Source organism: Ambystoma mexicanum, chromosome 13 (assembly GCF_040938575.1).
Source record: "Ambystoma mexicanum isolate Mex_15411 chromosome 13, UKY_AmexF1_1, whole genome shotgun sequence".
NCBI lineage: Eukaryota > Metazoa > Chordata > Amphibia > Caudata > Ambystomatidae > Ambystoma > Ambystoma mexicanum.
The window spans coordinates 506,548,799-506,565,252 of NC_090938.1; the positions used below are offsets into that span (position 1 = coordinate 506,548,799).

The 16,454-nt window shown below is 46.9% G+C and overlaps 1 protein-coding gene across 2 annotated transcripts in view; it reads left to right on the plus strand.

Annotated features, from left to right (window-relative positions):
• The window catches only part of PSME3 (proteasome activator subunit 3), a 538,782-nt gene that overhangs the window by 194,208 nt on the left and 328,120 nt on the right, over positions 1 to 16,454 (plus strand). For both annotated transcript variants that reach the window (XM_069634175.1, XM_069634174.1), the window contains exon 5: positions 8,838 to 8,886. In XM_069634175.1, coding sequence (XP_069490276.1) covers positions 8,838 to 8,886 — 49 coding nt within the window. The remainder of the gene's footprint in view (positions 1 to 8,837; positions 8,887 to 16,454) is intronic.

Sequence of the window (16,454 nt, forward strand, 5' to 3'; positions counted from 1 at the left end):
TAGTGCAGTTTGGTATTGGAGGACTGCAGGTTCCTTGTTTGGGTAGGGATCTGGTTATAGTTACTTGCTTTCAGTGATTGCTGGGTGTTCTTGGGTAAAGGAAGGGCCTAGGATTCCATTATGGCAGGCAATGATGGACATCTAGTTTTAAGACACCTAGGTAATAGGAGAAAAAAACTTAGGTTTCACACTGTGGTTTACAGTGAGCTAATGCCCATACAATTTTGGAATCCTACACAGCGGGAGAAAAGCCTAGGTTTCACAGAATGGCAGGCAGTGATCAAAATACACCTAGATTTGAGATTCCTAGACAGTGTGAGACGCCTAGGCTTCACCATACAATCGGTACTTCAATGTAAGCATGCAAGTTGTGTTCAAATTGGATTCCCAGAGGTGGTTCTGGGTGTAGGTTTAGTGGTTGGATTACTTCTTGCAGGAGGTGGTAGTTGGTAGCAATTGCTACCCGTAGTTCTCCCTACCTTGTCTGACGCAGTTTGACTGTCTGTTCCTCTTTAGGCGGTGTGGATACTGTCCGGTGCTTATGCTGTTTGCGGGCGAGCAGAGAACTTGTGGACAGCTGCTTTGGGAGTAGGCAGGGCTTGCCACTGCAGTCTGATGGACGGTGGCTGGCACTTTACCTGTTGCTTGTTCTCTGCGTTGTGTGGCGTCCCGGCAAGAGGTTAAGTGGTTACACAATATGGGGGGGGCGGTTTGGGGTTGGGTTTTTGGTGGCAGTGATTATACTTTTAGTGGTTGGCGGCCTACTTCCCCTGCTGATACCTCCTGGGGCTCAAAAGAAATGACATCTAGCAATGAGAGAGAAATCCCATTTGAGTCAATTAAGAGGGCTGTTTCCCAGAAGTGAGTTCTTGGTTTTTTAATTTTAATTTTTTTAAAGCATCAATATGCCATATTGATTAGTGAGCCTAACTAAAAAAGAATATTCGAATGGATTGTGTGCTCCCACATATTCCTCATTTTATATTTTGCAGCTGCTTCGGAAAAATATTTCAACAGAGCACACTGCGTCGATGCAGTCTACTTGATGTCCCTCGAGGGCTTCCATCCCTGAGTCAATGTAGTCTGTATATGTAGCAGGCACATGCCCCTTGGCTTGACTTTTGGTTTTTTTCAGCGATGGGTAACACTTTGAAGAATTACGATGCGCTTCTGTTTTTTCTTTGAGAGATTTTGGAGTACAAGGGCCTCGTTTTCAGCATCTTGAACCCTGAAGACTGGGTCCAAAAAGTGCTACAACTTCTCGGTGATCTTAAAAGGCAAGTTCTTGAAGCTTGTATGCAGAGTCTGGAAATATTTTCAGGAGTTTTGAAAGGCAAGTCAGATTTTAAGAACTTATATACAGGTCCCATAAATGTTTTTCAGTACCTTTCATAGGTGGGTGAGAGGGGAGGTATGACTATATGCCATTGAGGCATGGGGAATGGCAGGGGTATACCATCTCTCATCCAATAATGACATGACACCCTTCTGAGGGTGCCTCCCCCTAATCCCCATGTGATCGTCCCTCATATAGTCACCCTAATGTCATGATCAGTTAGTGGCTGCTGTCCCCTGGCCACATGGCGTGGTCACTGTCGGTAAAGCAGTTACACCATTGGAATCATCACTGCATCTATAGACTTTGTTCCCTGCATTGCATTCTAGATGGGCATTTACCTCTAGGTGCAAACCAAAAGGAACTAGACAGAATTATGACCACTGCACCCTTTCACAGTTGGGCACTTTTATATAATCTTCATCAGCCTGAAAAACGCACTACATCAATGAGCATTTTGCGTAGGTGACATTGTATTTTTTATCAATTTGTAAGGCACCTATAGTGTTTCAAGGCACCAAGGCAAAAAAAGAGGGTGGAGGGGGGCAAGAGGAGAAAGCAACACATGGTCTTACTAGGCCTTGTAATAAGTTGTCCTCATATTTAGTTTTCAAAACAATTCAAGTGTAATATAATCACCCATGCGTGGTGTAATTTATTTCACCTAGTGAGCTTAGTTATTTCACAATTCAATAAACACTTTTGTGTTGGGCGTTTCTCATTGCCCAAATTGTTTTATACATTTTCAATCATGGGAGCTGTCCGAGCCCAATATTTGTCACTCCTCATGGCTCGTTTGCTCCATATTGCTTTTTGTTTTTGTGGTACTTTTGTGAAGCACAATACAAAGCTTATATAGTGAAAGTGCAAAAGTTAACACATAGTGAAATAACATAGATGGAAAGAAGTCTCTCCTAAATAAATTTATAATCCTACAATAAAAGACACTGAAATACATAGTTATGATATGGCATTTATAATGTGCCTTGTGAGGCAAGGGAGGGGAACAAAGGGAGGACAGACCACGATCCTACTAGGCCAGGTGTCATTCAGATCGCGCATGGGATGGGGAAGGGGAAAAGTGCAATACATGGGAATAGAATAATAAAAGTAAAAATAATGGCCAGCAAGTGCAAGGAAGTGCAGACGTCGGATGTCAAGTGCTGGTAGTGGGACTGTAGGGATACAGAAGTCTGTGCGTGGGTTGCCGGGCAGGCAGTGCGGGTGTGTGTGACTGATGTGGGAGGGACCTGGTCCCGAGATCAGAGGGTGGCCAGGTAACCAGTGCAGTTGCTGTTTCAACCAGGAGGTCAGCAGTGGAGAGGAGAAAAAGCAGAAGCAAAGAGGTTTTGAGATGCTTCCGGAGATGGTTCTCAAGTTTCAGGGAGGCTGTTCCAGAGGGAGGCCCCAGCCGAAGAAAGATCTACCACCAACTCGTTGCTTGGAGAAGCGATTGACCCTGAGGGAGTTGGAGGCAGATGAGCAAAGAGCTTGATGAGGAAGATACTTAGGAAGAGAATTGAAGATATTGATGCCCCAGGCCCCAGAAGGCCTTGTGGACAATGCAAAAGGTGTTGAACATAATCCTCGCAGCCACTGGGAGCCAGTGCAGAGATTTCAGTCCTCGGAGATACGATCCCTGGACTTGAGGCCAAAGACAAGTCTTGCAGTCCTGTTTTGGTTGAGGTGCAGAGGGCAGACAGTAGAGACAGGCAGACTTAGAAAGAGGCTGTTGCAATAGTCCAGCCTAGAGAGAACCAGAGCTCTGGAGACAGTGAGCGTCTGGGGGAAGAAGAGGAAAAGAGGGATCCATTGGAGGAGGTGGAGTTGTTAGTGTGACTTCTTAGAGACGTCGGATGTGTGGAGTCGAAGATGACTCCAAGGTTTTTAGCCTCGCAGGTGGGAGGAGGAGGGCCAAGGGAGGCCGGCCAGAGTGTGACAGGAAAGGAGTGGGTGTGCTGATGAAGAGAATCTCTGCCTTACTGGCATTAAGGCAGAGGTCATTGGCAGCACACCAATCCTGAATAGCAGACAGTGATGAGGGAGGAGAAGAGGAGGCTGAAGGTAGCCTGAAAATGAGCTGTCATCCACGTAGCACAAAGTTTGGGCAGAGCAGCAATGCGGTGGGCAAGATGTGCCAGGTAGAGGTTGAAGAGCCAAGGAGAGAAGTTAGACCCCTGGGGGACACCACAGGTAGAGAAAGGGGTAGCAGAGGAAGGACCCCAGTTGGGCCTGGGTCGGTTGGTCAGAGGAGAGGTCAGCCAAGCCAGGGCCTGACCGGTGATACTCAAGTTATCAGACATTTGTGCATAATGGTGTGGTTGACCGTGTCAAAGGCAGAGGAGAGATCAAGCAAGATGAGGACACAGGGGGTGTTAGAATCAGAGTTGGAGAGCAGGTCTTCACGGATGTTCAGGAGAGCAGTTTCCATGCTTCTGGCAGCTCTGAAGTCCGACTGATGGTCATGTAGACAACCAACAGTTTGTGTGGAGATTAAGCTGGGAGATGGCCAGCTTTTCTAGGAGTTGGCCCAGGAAGGGAGTGATGGAGTTGGCCCAGGAAGGGAGTGATGGAGATTGGGCGATAGTTGGCTGGGCCGGAGGAGTGAGTCGGAGGGTTTCTGAAGAGGGTGCTCAAGGGAGTGCTTCAGGGGTGGGAAGGGAAGACTCCAGTGGCGAAGGAGTGGATGCAGAAATCGGCCAGGGAGTCGATGTGGTCCTTGATGGTTTTGGAGGAACAGTGATGGATCTGTTTTGACGAGACTTTCATAGATCGGACTGGACTAGAAACCTAATCAGCGGAGAACCAGGGTAAAGGCAGAGGGAGGGGAGATGGCTGCAGAAGGGCCAGAGGATGAGCAGGGTGTAGAGGAGGGGGAGGGGAGAGTGAGGACAGGATGTCCTGAGAGATGAAGTGCGAAGCCAGTGCCGTGCAGAGGGCCTGAGCAGGGACAGGAGAGGTAGAGACTGCAGCAGGATTGGCCAGTTCCCTGCGGATTTTAGAGTTCAGCCGAGTTGTTAGATGCCGCAGAGACACAGGCTTGGATATGAGCTCTCTTCTTGGCGAGGACAGAGCCGGTATTGCCTTTGACAAACTGGCCTCCCGCATGCTCCAGAGGATGTACATGAAGTACATGCCATTTCCTCTAGGCCACCCTGCACTTGCGTTTAAGGGTGGCGCGGTCTGATTCGTACCAGGAGTTGCACTTGGCTTTGGGCTTCAGGCGGATTCTCATGACTGGGGCAAGAATATCTAGAGTATCAGCTATAGCAGAGTGGAGCATGGAGAGGTGAGGGTCAGCCAAAAGGGCTAGCACGGGGTGAGAAAGTGGCGGCGAAAGCCTCAATTGACGCGCTTCATGGGTCGGATGACCGAGAAGGTGGGCGACAGTGATGGAAGTGGCTTGGCCTGAGGGGTGGAGAGGGAGAGATGGGAGGAAAGGATAGTGATCACTCCAGGAGAGGAGTGGTGAGAGGGGCAGAAAGGGGAAGGTCTGAGATCGGAACATCCAGAGTGTGCCCTGCAGAGTCGGGCCAGAGGGGAGAATCGAGAGTCGCAGAGGTCACGAAAGAGTCCAGAGGGAGGACAGGAGGCATCCAGGTGGATGTTGAAGTCTCCAAGGAGTAGTTCAGTGGTTAATACGAGTGATGAGAGGTCTGCCCACTTAGAGGAAGGAGATCTGACCGGGTGGCTGATAGATAGTAGCCACTGTAAGGGAATGGCTAGGAGAGGGGAGAGCCTGCAGACGAGGCATTCAAGAGTAGGCCTGCATAGGAATGACAGGCAGGAATCCACTCGGGGGAGAGGGGAGGAGAGAATCAGGGCTACACCCCCTCTGGAGAGGTTAGACCTGGGCGCAGAGCAGATCAGTCCTAACCTCTACATCCATTATGTATTGGTAGGGTCAGGGTATAGTTTAATTGCTAACCAAATGTCAGGGTTGTACTATTCTCCCCTGGTTCTAATTGGTTGCAATAAAATGAGGCCTGTTGTAGTTTTGTTGATAATGACCAATCCTTCCGTCTTGTCCTGGACATGGATTGGCTGCCCCTAGGGTACAAGAAGTAAGCACTCCATTATTTAAAATGCGTGTACTCAAAGTGCTTGCTCAACAACAAACTTGGACAAAACGGAGCAGGGAAGAATGATTGGCCCAATAGTGGCCTTATATCTGACTATATGCATTACTCTGCTCGCTCCTGGTGTTCTGTTGTGCTCGAGGGGCTGACTTGTGCAGCCATCCTACTCTGGTGTAGCCTGTATGTTTGTGTCCCAAGATGCTGCAAAAAATGGGGTAAGAATGGAGGGGACGGGGATCACTTAGTACCCTGGGAATGTTGCAATTATATGTGCACATGGGGTCGCAGCTACTAGGCCAAGCAAGTGCAGTGACAAGTGGAAGGGGGGGAAGGTCAGGGCGGAAGGGCTGGGATAAGGGTGAGGGTAGAATTGCAGGAAGGCTGGGGCCCCAGGGGCTGGCCAAGTGCTGAGGGGAGCCCAGAAGGGCAAGTGCCAGGGGAGGCAGGGGTCACCAGTGTGAGGATGGGGTGGACCCGATTCAGGCTAGCCAGGGAAGGGGTGCTGAAGGGCAAGTGCTGGTAAAGGGTGCGGGGGGGGGGAGGCGCGGCGGCCTGGCCCCTGTAAGGCACATAGGGGAGCAGGCATCCGTCGCAGCGGGCCATTATCATGGAAGGGGGAGGGAGAAGAGTCTTGAGGAGTTTCTGAAACTTAAGGTGCTCCGGCTCAAGTCTGAGGAGCAGAAAGCCTGTTCCAGAGGGAGGCTTCTGCCAAAGAAAGATCCACCCGCGCACTTTGGAGAAAAGTGTGATCTGCAAAGATCCGCAAAGAGTTGGAGCCAGAGTACCGAAGGACTCTGGCAGGGAGGTACTTGGGGAGAGAAAGTTGTATGTAGCGGGGGTCCGGGTACCAGAAAGCTTTGTGGATGATGCAGAGGGTCTTTAATTTGATCCTTGCAGCCCCCGGAGAGATTTTAGGGCTGGAGAGATTATGCCAAGATACGTCTTGGAGCACTATTCTAGATTAGTTGAGGGCAAAATGAGGGAAGGGGTAGATTGAGGAAGAGGCTGTTGCAGTAGTCCAGCCTAGAGAATCAGGACTCTGGGGAGACAAGCATCTGGAGTTAAGTGAGGAAAGATAGACTTCCTCTGAGGCGGTGGAGCTGAAAGTTGGACTTGTTGGCAAGGTCCTTGATATGAGGGGAGAAGGAAAGAGGAGTCCAAGGTGACCCCAAGATTTTTTGTCATGCATGAGGGGGCCCAAGAAGAGTGGCCAGAGTAGGAGGGCAGCAGGCAGCCCAATGAGAAGCATCTTGGTCTTAGCATTAAGGCAGAGATCATTAGTAGAGCACCATGCTGATAGCAGTCAGGCAGTCTGGTATGAGAGGAAGAGGAGGTAGAGGGAAGCTTGAAGTAGAGTTGTCGTCAGCATAAGTATTGAGGAGAGAAGATGGAAGTGTGCCAGAGTGGTGAGGTAGAGATTGAAAAGCCATGGCAATAGGACAGAGGAACGGGCCTAGTTGCACTTGGGAAGGTTGGTTAGAAAGGCAGGTCAGTCCCGGTCTGTGGTGCCTTGGTTATCAGACTACTTGAGAATGGCATGATTGACCGGGTTAAAGAGTTGGAATCGAGATTTGTGAGCAGGTCTTCAGGAGAGCAGTTTGGTGCCTCTGGCTGCACATACAAGTTTAACCTGAACTGATCTTCATTAGTGATGAAGGCAATACAATGACAGTTTCAACCCTTGGTTATGCCCCTCTTTGCTTAACGTTGGATTGGCAGCAAGATTGAACACCCTCCCACATCTCCCTGCATAGGAGAGCAGACCCCCATCTAATACTTTGGATTCCGACTACTCAATTTGTCCATTTAAGGAGGCAGGGAGCCTTCTGTGTCCCCTTGGGGACCTTGCCAATTAAAATACTGTGTAGAAAAGGGGGTCCTGATAGTCTATTTATACTCCTCCCCCAACCCCTCACAAAGGGTCCGGTTTCAAACCAGAGTAGCAAGAAACCAAAAGCTTTATATTCAGTAGTAGCAAAACTAACCAGCCATTCCCAAGATTTCTCACTATTCAATCTGGGACAGCTGAGGCAGTCTGCCCAAAGGTTTTCAGCTCCCTCTGGCCAAGAACCCAGCAAACTTAGCCCAAATCCAAATGATTAGCACCCCAGGTCTTCTCCCAGCACCTTCTTTAAAACCTTTTCCCAACACGGCCACCTTTATATGGCTCTATGTATTTATCATTTTCCCTCCTATTCTGTGAGTCACCCGCTGCCACCGCTCATACTTTTCCAGCCTGTTTCATGTCAACTCTAACCTCATTATTTGCCAGAACCTTCCAGCACCCCTCTGACTAAACTCCTGGCTTTTGGCACCTTTTGAACAGAATTTTGTTCATCACCCCATCCTGCGGCCTGAGAAATATTCAACATCTTACTTCCCTCTATCCTTCCTGCATTTGCCTTTGTATGAAGAATAAATTTGCTCTCCAAGTTACATCGCGCTCTATTACTTTCTGAAACTGCCACTGATCAGTGATGGTGTCCGTGTGCCTGCTGCAATATTAATACTCTGAGCCTGTGGCCTAACAAATCTAGCCCACTCAAGTCACCCCTATAGTGTTAGTAACCAATGTTACCCACCTTGTTGTCCCCAATACTAAATGTTTGTAACCCATGTACTACACTACACACAATATGCTGCACACATTATTTAGGCCATAACCTCCCCTACAGTAGGCAGCAGAGTAACTGGTGTACTTTCATGTCCTTCACTTGCTAATGCTTAATGGATCAATTCTGCAGATCACTTGTTTGTTGTATTTGGTCACTTGAGCCTGGCTATACAATTGCTCATGGCATCCTGAGTAAAATATCATTGGCAAACGCAACAGTTTGAGCTTTTGTGTAGGTGTAGATGGGCATTAACAAGGCACTGCCATAATGGTACCTTGCCTTAAGAATTGCTTGAAAATTGTAGTACCAGGGCATGTTTGGTGCCTGCCTTAATCATGCTAGCCAAAACTGTTGGTTTTGCAGTCCCTGTTTTTAATAGTGCCTCACTGAAACACAGCTGCTCAAACATACTGCTTATAGAGCTTTACGGTGCAATTGGTAAAAAGCTTTTTATTACACTGGGAGATGAAAGCTTCACTGAAGCACTTAGCCTGTTTCGCTAAAACACTGGTAGTCCTTAAACTGTACACTGTTTCATACTGCATAATAGTTAACTCTAAGATCCCAGGAGGTTGTGTTTTCTGTGGGCAGGGCAGCTAACCTAGTATGTGGCAGTGACCATAGGAATTGGCATGTCCATGAGTGGGTTAAGTAACCGCCATGCTGTGCCCCTCCATCTCCCTTCTACCTGTGCCCCAGTACAATTGGATTGTAGGTTGTGTTAACACTCCACTTACTAGCCTAAACTAAAAATGAATGGAGCTCATTTTTAGTTGATAAACATTTTTTGTTGAATTTATTTTTCAGCCAAACATGAAAAAGAGGAAGTTGGAGGAAGGTGAAGACTGTTTATCTGGTAGGAGCATAACAGCTTGAACTGACGGCATTTTTGAATTTTCTTCCCCTTTTTAACGGTCTCATTTTAATTGTTCATTGAATATCATTGTGCATTGGAGTCTGAAATCCATTAATTGGAAGTGCTTAATTATGGTAAGCGGCATATTAAAGTGACAGCACAGCATTGGTCCCTCAGTCATCCCTGGCTACTGTTTTAATGGATTTACTTTTCAGGCGATTGTTGTTCTACATCCAAAATATAAAAAAATTAAGTAATTTTGAAAAGCGCTTTTAGTTTAGTTCCAATAAGTTTCTTTCGCCCTACAGCGTAAATGCCCTCTTACTCCATAGATAGGTGTGCGGTCTGGGTCTGTGTAGTGTCTGTTAACATTGTTTATTGTAGACTGACCATGCCACCATCCTTAAGCATTTACCTTTCTATTACTGTCAGACCAAATGAAATTTTGTTCTCATTTTTCTTTGCTACACCCAACAGATCATGCACTTGTGAGAAACTGCTCTGTTAAAGGGCTGTTGTAGCAGAGTAAATTACAAAAGGTCTCGATTTTGGCCTGGGTAGATAAAGGTCACAATTTACGCCTTACTCATTCCAAGGAGCAGTTGATTGTATGTACAGTATTTATTTGAATACTACTAGCCAAAACAGCTTTGTGTGTATATTCATTACATTAAAGTACATGGTTGGAATATAGTCTACACATCTTAGTTAAGTCATCACTGCAGATCAACATACTTGGTAAACAATGCATCATTTCTTTAAACAATGTTCTATGGGATCAAACCTCACACAGTACGATTAACACAGTAGTAATATCCATTAGTGGAAGGGTTTAAATCTCTTAACAGTTCCTCTAAAATGTCTACTAATTGCTTAACATTTGACCATAAAATATATAAATTTAGTGTCATTCCCTTCCATCAGTTTCTGCCACATATTGGAGCGATCGACTCTCGATCATGATTTCATCCATTTAGTTCTAAAATTAGTCACTTTCAGTCTGTCAATATGTGTTCAACTTTTTCAGTCCTGTTTCACACACATGGCAGTAGTGAACTGTCTATTTGAAGGCAGGCTCCCAGGATTTCAAGAACAGCGCAACTGTTAAATTTTATCAACCGATACTGTCTAATTGTTGCAATGGTGGCATAACCCATTACATATTTTGTCATTGTCTTGTTGCATCATGTATGCTATAAATAGGCCACTGTTCGGCTTAGTTGCTAACTTAATTAAATTTACTTCATAACTATACAACATTATTTTCTGTTTAAGCCATCTTTTGCATGGCCACAGGTGGTTCCAACTACTTTCACGCCTGAAGCCGAGTAGCCAGGTCTTGTGTAGCTTTCTGATTTTGGCCAAATTACCCAAATGTTCATAGGCCTCAGTATATTTGATTGCTGTGAGGTCGCTCACTATAATTGTGTCGTTATCTAGAAATGATAATGTTTCAAATCATAAGGTACTAGTAACAAAGGCTATTTATGTTGCACCCAAATAATTTGAATATTCAATTGGTATTCAGATTTTACTATTAGTTTTTAAAATATCAGTTTATTCCTACAAAACACATTTTCTTAAAAACAATTCATTTATACACATTCAATGGCCTTTATTAGGGCCATCATACAAATATATATACCAAATTAGTAATTTCAATTTCAGACACAAGAATTGGATACAGTTGAGATCTACAGGTAAAATACATCTCTCCTCCTTAATGTAGCTTTATAAACCCTGACTGCATCCAGGGTGACTCCAGGTTTTTGTATAGGACCTGTCCCAGCTTTGCAGTGTCAATGGTTGCTGGATTTAGTCGACAGTGTTTCGGCAGTCTCTTCAACCAACTGTGGTTCCACAACTACGCTTCCTTCATCAGGACGGGTTCAGTTTATTTGGATACACACGTTTTCTGTCTACAAGAGCAACAAATATATATGTGCATTAGTGAGTGTGACATGCTAAATCAATGAGGACGGCTTAATGTGTCAAAAGTAATTTTGCAACTCCACCAATGAGTGGCATCCTACCCTTTAGAAGTAGCCCAGCATCATGACAGGGTGTCGATGGCCCTCGTGTGGATGTAGTCCAATCCAGTTATGGACTGGCTAGAGAACTGTATTTAATACATTAGTGTAAATCTAGCTGGAAAAAGTGCATGGTGCTAAAGTAAGACATGACGACATCAAAGGCGTACCCATGCTTAGTTGAAAAAAGCCTTGCTCAAACTAGTTTCCCCCGACCATATGGGAGGGGAGGCAGGAAAGTATCCTGTGGGTCCTGTAAGGGGCACAGTCAAGGGATGGCAAGGTAATCTAACCCCCGACAAAGGCATGAAGCAAAAACACAACCAGGGCCCTTCCTGTATGATTAGCATACATTTGTGTTTAGTCTAATTCTCATGTGTTTTCCAGGATAAAGTGCACTCTACAGTTACTCCCATATATTTATATTGTGTAACACGTTCCACCTGTAATGCATTGTACTTCCACACTTTTGGGTCCTGTTTTTAGTTTTTTCCTCCAAATATCATTATTTTAGATTTACTAATCTTTGCTTAGGCCATTTATTTTCACATATGCATGTAGACAATATAATAGGGATTGAAGACCCTTCTGGGCTTGGTCTAATAGAAGTAGATCTGCATACTGTAGCCAATTTATTTTGTTGGCCAATCTTGAAAGAAAGGATCTCGAGGTTAATAGTGCCACTGGTAAATCTGCCAGATGCAGGTTAAATGGGGTCACCGCCAGAATGCAGCCCTGAACTCCTTCCAGTTGGGAAGGCGTTTTCCTTTGAGATCCAAACATATTCTTATACTGGTATCACAGTAAATTAGCACAATCATACTTGGAAGACCTCGGGATATCCCAAGCCATCAACTTTGAATACAGCCTATTTTGCAATACTGTCAAAAGTGGCACTAAAATCTATATAGGCTCCATATATCACAGATGTATTTGAGTGACATATTCTACTGCTGACACTAGTATTATCAAGTTGTGTTGTATTTGAATTTAATCTAAACTCAATCTGATTTGTGGGGGGAGGTGTTGACATTAATCCATTCTGGAAGCTCCGTTAAAGACTTTAGCGAAGAGATCAGCTGGAATGTCCAGCATTGCCAACATCCTATAGTCTGCGTTTGTCCAGCATACCTTCTTATAGACTGGTAGGGTGTGGCTCTCTCTCCAAGATAAGGGGAGAGTGGCACTCTACCTATCTCCACAAAGAGGGTTGAGAGCCTGTGCCCATAGTAGTGAGGGTGTTTTCATTAGACTATTGCAGGTTCCATCTGGGCCTGTGCCTCAGAGTTCAATGTGCTGATTACGATCAGATCTTCTACAGTTAACTTGCAACACCAGGGTTGCATCGATATTTCTATCAGCACATATATGTCAGGCTGAGATCCTGGTGTCTGCAGAAGCTGCTGAGCCCCCGACAATCCACCCAAAATGTGGCACTCTGAGCTGATACTATAAACTGCTCAGTTTACCTCACTTCCAGGGGAAAGGGGGAAGGGACAAATTAACAAACACCAGGCTGGAAGCTAAGACTAGCTGGTTCTTCACCTGTGGTAAAACATAAACATATAATACACCTTGTTATTCATGAGGCACTATACTAACCTTAAGTATCAATATCCTTTACCAAATAAAGTAAAAACCATACCTGGAACTTCTCTACAAAATGCCCAGAGAAGTGATAAGCTGACTAGACTTCCTTACTAGTTGACTTGAATCTCAACGATCATTCAGCCTTCTTAGTAGGTCCATGAATGTGAAATTAACTTTGCAGGTAATCTTCTTTAAACTCAAGAAGCTTGAACAAAGTCTTAAGTTCATTAAAAGTAAATGGAAGTTCTAGTGTTTCTGGAAAGTATTTATATTTCTTCTTATAAATTTCTTTTTAGAGTGTTTTTACTTAAATTAACAGTTCTTGAAACTTGAGTCAAAAATCTCACGTGGAAAACTCTTGAACTCGCATAGGGATCCAAACTGAGTGAAGATCGTTGAAGCGCTGTAGATTAAACCGCAGGAAAAAACCACACGTGCTAAATCGAAACCACAGTAAAAATCCACACGCGATTAAACGAAAGCACGCACACGCGCTGAAGTTCAACCGCGGGTAAAAATCCACACGCGCTTAGTCCAAGATGCGAGCACACGCGCTGACGACAAACCGCGGGTAAAAATCCACACGCGCTTAGTCCAAGATGCGAGCACACGTGCTGACGACAAACCGCGGGTAAAAATCCACACGCGCTTAGTCCAATATGCGAGCACACGCGCTGACAACAAACCGCGGGTAAAAATCCACACGCGCTTAGTCCAATATGCGAGCACACGCGCTGACGACAAACCGCGGGTAAAAATCCACACGCGCTTAAAACAAGATGCACACGCGCGGAAGTTAACCGCGGGTAGAAAAAACACACGCACAAGAGTATCACGCGACACCAAAGAGCTCGCGCTAGATACTCAAGCGAAGTCTCTCACGCGCAGGCTTCGGTTAACGGAAAAACCACGCGCTTGATAGAAAACGTAGCGTAGCAAAGCCAAACATGCGACAGCAATAAAGTTCTTAGTAAATATTTTTCATATGAACTTGAAAATCAGATTAAATCTTCTACAATGACATTATAGAAAGAGTCTTGAGTTTTAAAAGGACTTATCTTGTGAAGAGTCTTTGAAACCTTTTTCTTCTTGGATAACTCGAAATCTTCTTACTCCTGTTCAGTGCCAAAATGAATCTCTGCAAGATTCCTGTTGGCTTATCCAAATAAGCCGCTCGACCGCTTGAAACTTGAAACCCCTGAACAAGTTAAGCAGGAGCAGCTTAATACGCGACCTCTCAGCTGGGCAAAGACGATGAAAGGCAGTTTAGAATGTTCATTGTCTTCCCTATAAACAATCACCAGCCAATCAGAACTTAGACTGAGGACCTCCATCTTGGCTTGGGGCATTCTCCATAGACTGCAATGAATGTTAAGGGCAAAATTGGCTGTTTTAAAATTAAACTCATAATAACTTCCAAAAACCTTTCTATACTAATTTTCCCCAGACCTAATGTCTCAGATTATGTCACTGTATCCTAACAGTACCTGACAATATAGAGGAGTGTTGCTATTCAATGTACTAGCAATATGCTCCGCCCATGCATTGTCAGGGGCACTTTGTATTGGAAGCAGTGTTTTGCAGCGCCTGTAATTAGCACCCAGACTCCATTTCGTATTTCCACTTAGAGGGATTTGCTAGCTGGTTCCATTGTTCTTTCACATGCTAATTTGTTTTTAACCATCTGTGGTAGGTTTTTCTTTTTATAATGGACATAATCACGTCGAAGTTAGGTTTACCTGTGGCTTTCAATATGCTGGAGATGCAATTAGCTGCTTGAATTTTGCTTTATATTTGAGTTCTCCAGCATGGGGTCTGGCATGGATTCAAATGCTCATGAATATTCGCCGTCGTCAGGCTGGGAATCCTCGGTAAAGAAAAAAATCAGTAGCAGTTTCGTTTCTGATCTGTCTTTCTTAGTTGTAACCAATCGCTGGTCTCTGGGTGATACTGCCCCAGCCAATGACTGCCCTCTCCCTAAGCCCCTCCCCTGGCAGCCATCCTCAGATTTTTATTGCACGTTCAAGTGTTGGGAGTCCTCGTGCTGTAGCTCTCGAGCTTTTACTGCGTTTTGCGATTTTCAAAGAGATTTCATCTCATTTTTCAGTCCATCGAGCCTCAAGCTCCACTGTTTCTACTTCCGATCAACGGGGACCCGTTTCGGATTTTTTCTACGCCCCTCAAGGAAGATCTTTGAGGCCCACCCCGCGTGGACATGGCCCAGGAAAAAGGAAACGCGATGCCTGGATCCAAGCACTTCAGGAGCTGCCCTGGATGTGGACTGCAGAAGGTCTTCAAGAAGGATGAACATTCTCGATGTGTCTACTGCCTTCATGAAGACAAAACGCACATGGAGGCCTGTGCGTTTTGCAAGAATGTCTGAGCGAACGATGACGGATCGTCGTACCCGCTTCACCAACTGGCTGGAGGGGAAGAGCCCAGCAGCGGGTGAGAAAGTCTGAGCGGTCTTCTAAGTCCTTTGAGGGTGCTCTGGCGACAGGGGCCCAACAAAAGGCTAAGCACCGTGAGTCCCCGGGCAACTGGAGTGCCAAACGGTCGGGATCCTCGGCTGCCAGGCAGGGTGCAAATTCACTGACGCCATAAACCACAAGCCAACGCTATGGCTCGGAAGAGGAAAGCGAAGAACCCAGGTAAGCTTCGGGAGAAGTGCCAGTCGATCCCGACGGCAGCCGAGGGGGAGCGAGGCGGTGACCCTCCCCCCACGGTGAAGGCCTCAGGCGCCTCAAAGGTCGTGAAGGCCTTGATTCACCTGGCTAAGGCCTCTATCGAGGGAGTCGTGGACACCCTGGCGAAGCCTGTGGAGGCGACCTCTGGGCCTCGTTTCCCTGCCACTGCGGAGGGAATCCCCTTTTCAGCCCATCGATGAGACCCCCCCCCCCGTGAAATCCCTGGTGGGAAGAGGGGGGGGGGGGGGCCCGGTGGCCATCACAGACACGGATACAGCCTCTGAAGAGGAGCTGGCTGAAGTCGTGCAGATCCTGGACAAGAGGTCCAAGGAAGCCCGGTCCCACGGGAGGGATCCCGACAAGGCGGACTAAGAAAGCGACTGTGGCGCCAACGAGGTTCCCGTGGAGGCGGAGGATTCCACTCCCCAACCGTCGCAGCCGGTCCCTGGGCCACGAGACAACTCTGGAGCGATCTTGATGGCGATCCAGGCCTTGTGTATGGAGATGAGGACAAGGTTGCCCTTACCACCAACGGACGACCCAGCAGAGCCTGGACTGTCGGAGAGCCCTCCAAATAAGCAGAGAATTCATCCTCCCCCCCCCCCCCCCTCCTCGGCCTGCACTGCCTTCTTCCCAGTCTCCTGAGCCGAGGGATGATGCGGGAGCAGCGACGACTGGGACAGATGACGGTGGTGACGACTGGATCGACCTTCCATCACCACCTCCTCGGGCCTCCCTGCCTGATGAAATTGGCTCCTTCCATGCCATGATCGCCAGGGCATCCGAGCTCTTCCAGCTCTGCCCCCGTAGAAGAGAAGGAAGGGTTGCTCTATACGACGGGAGGCCAAAAGGAGGACGGTCCTCTCGGTCCCGTTGCTCAACAACATCTGGGACGAGGGTCTGTTGCTCCTGAAGAACCCATCCACGACCCCTGCCAAGAGACCGGTACGAGAAGAAGTTCCGGAATCCGCCCCATGTTCCTTGGGGCACAGCCTACCCCGGATTCGTTTGTCTCCGCAGCAGCCAAGAAGGAAGCGGCAGCTTCAACATCTCCGCCGGACGGCGAGGGGAAGAAACTGGACGCCATGGGACGACGGGTCATGTCGGCGGCAACTACCATCAAAGCGGCCAACGCCCTAGCGATTGTGGCCCGTTACGACAGGGAGCTCTGGTTTAAGATGGCTCCCCTGCTGGATTTTCCTTCCGGACTACAAGAGGGCGGATGCCCTAGAGATCTTACAGGAAGGAGAGGTGGTGTCGG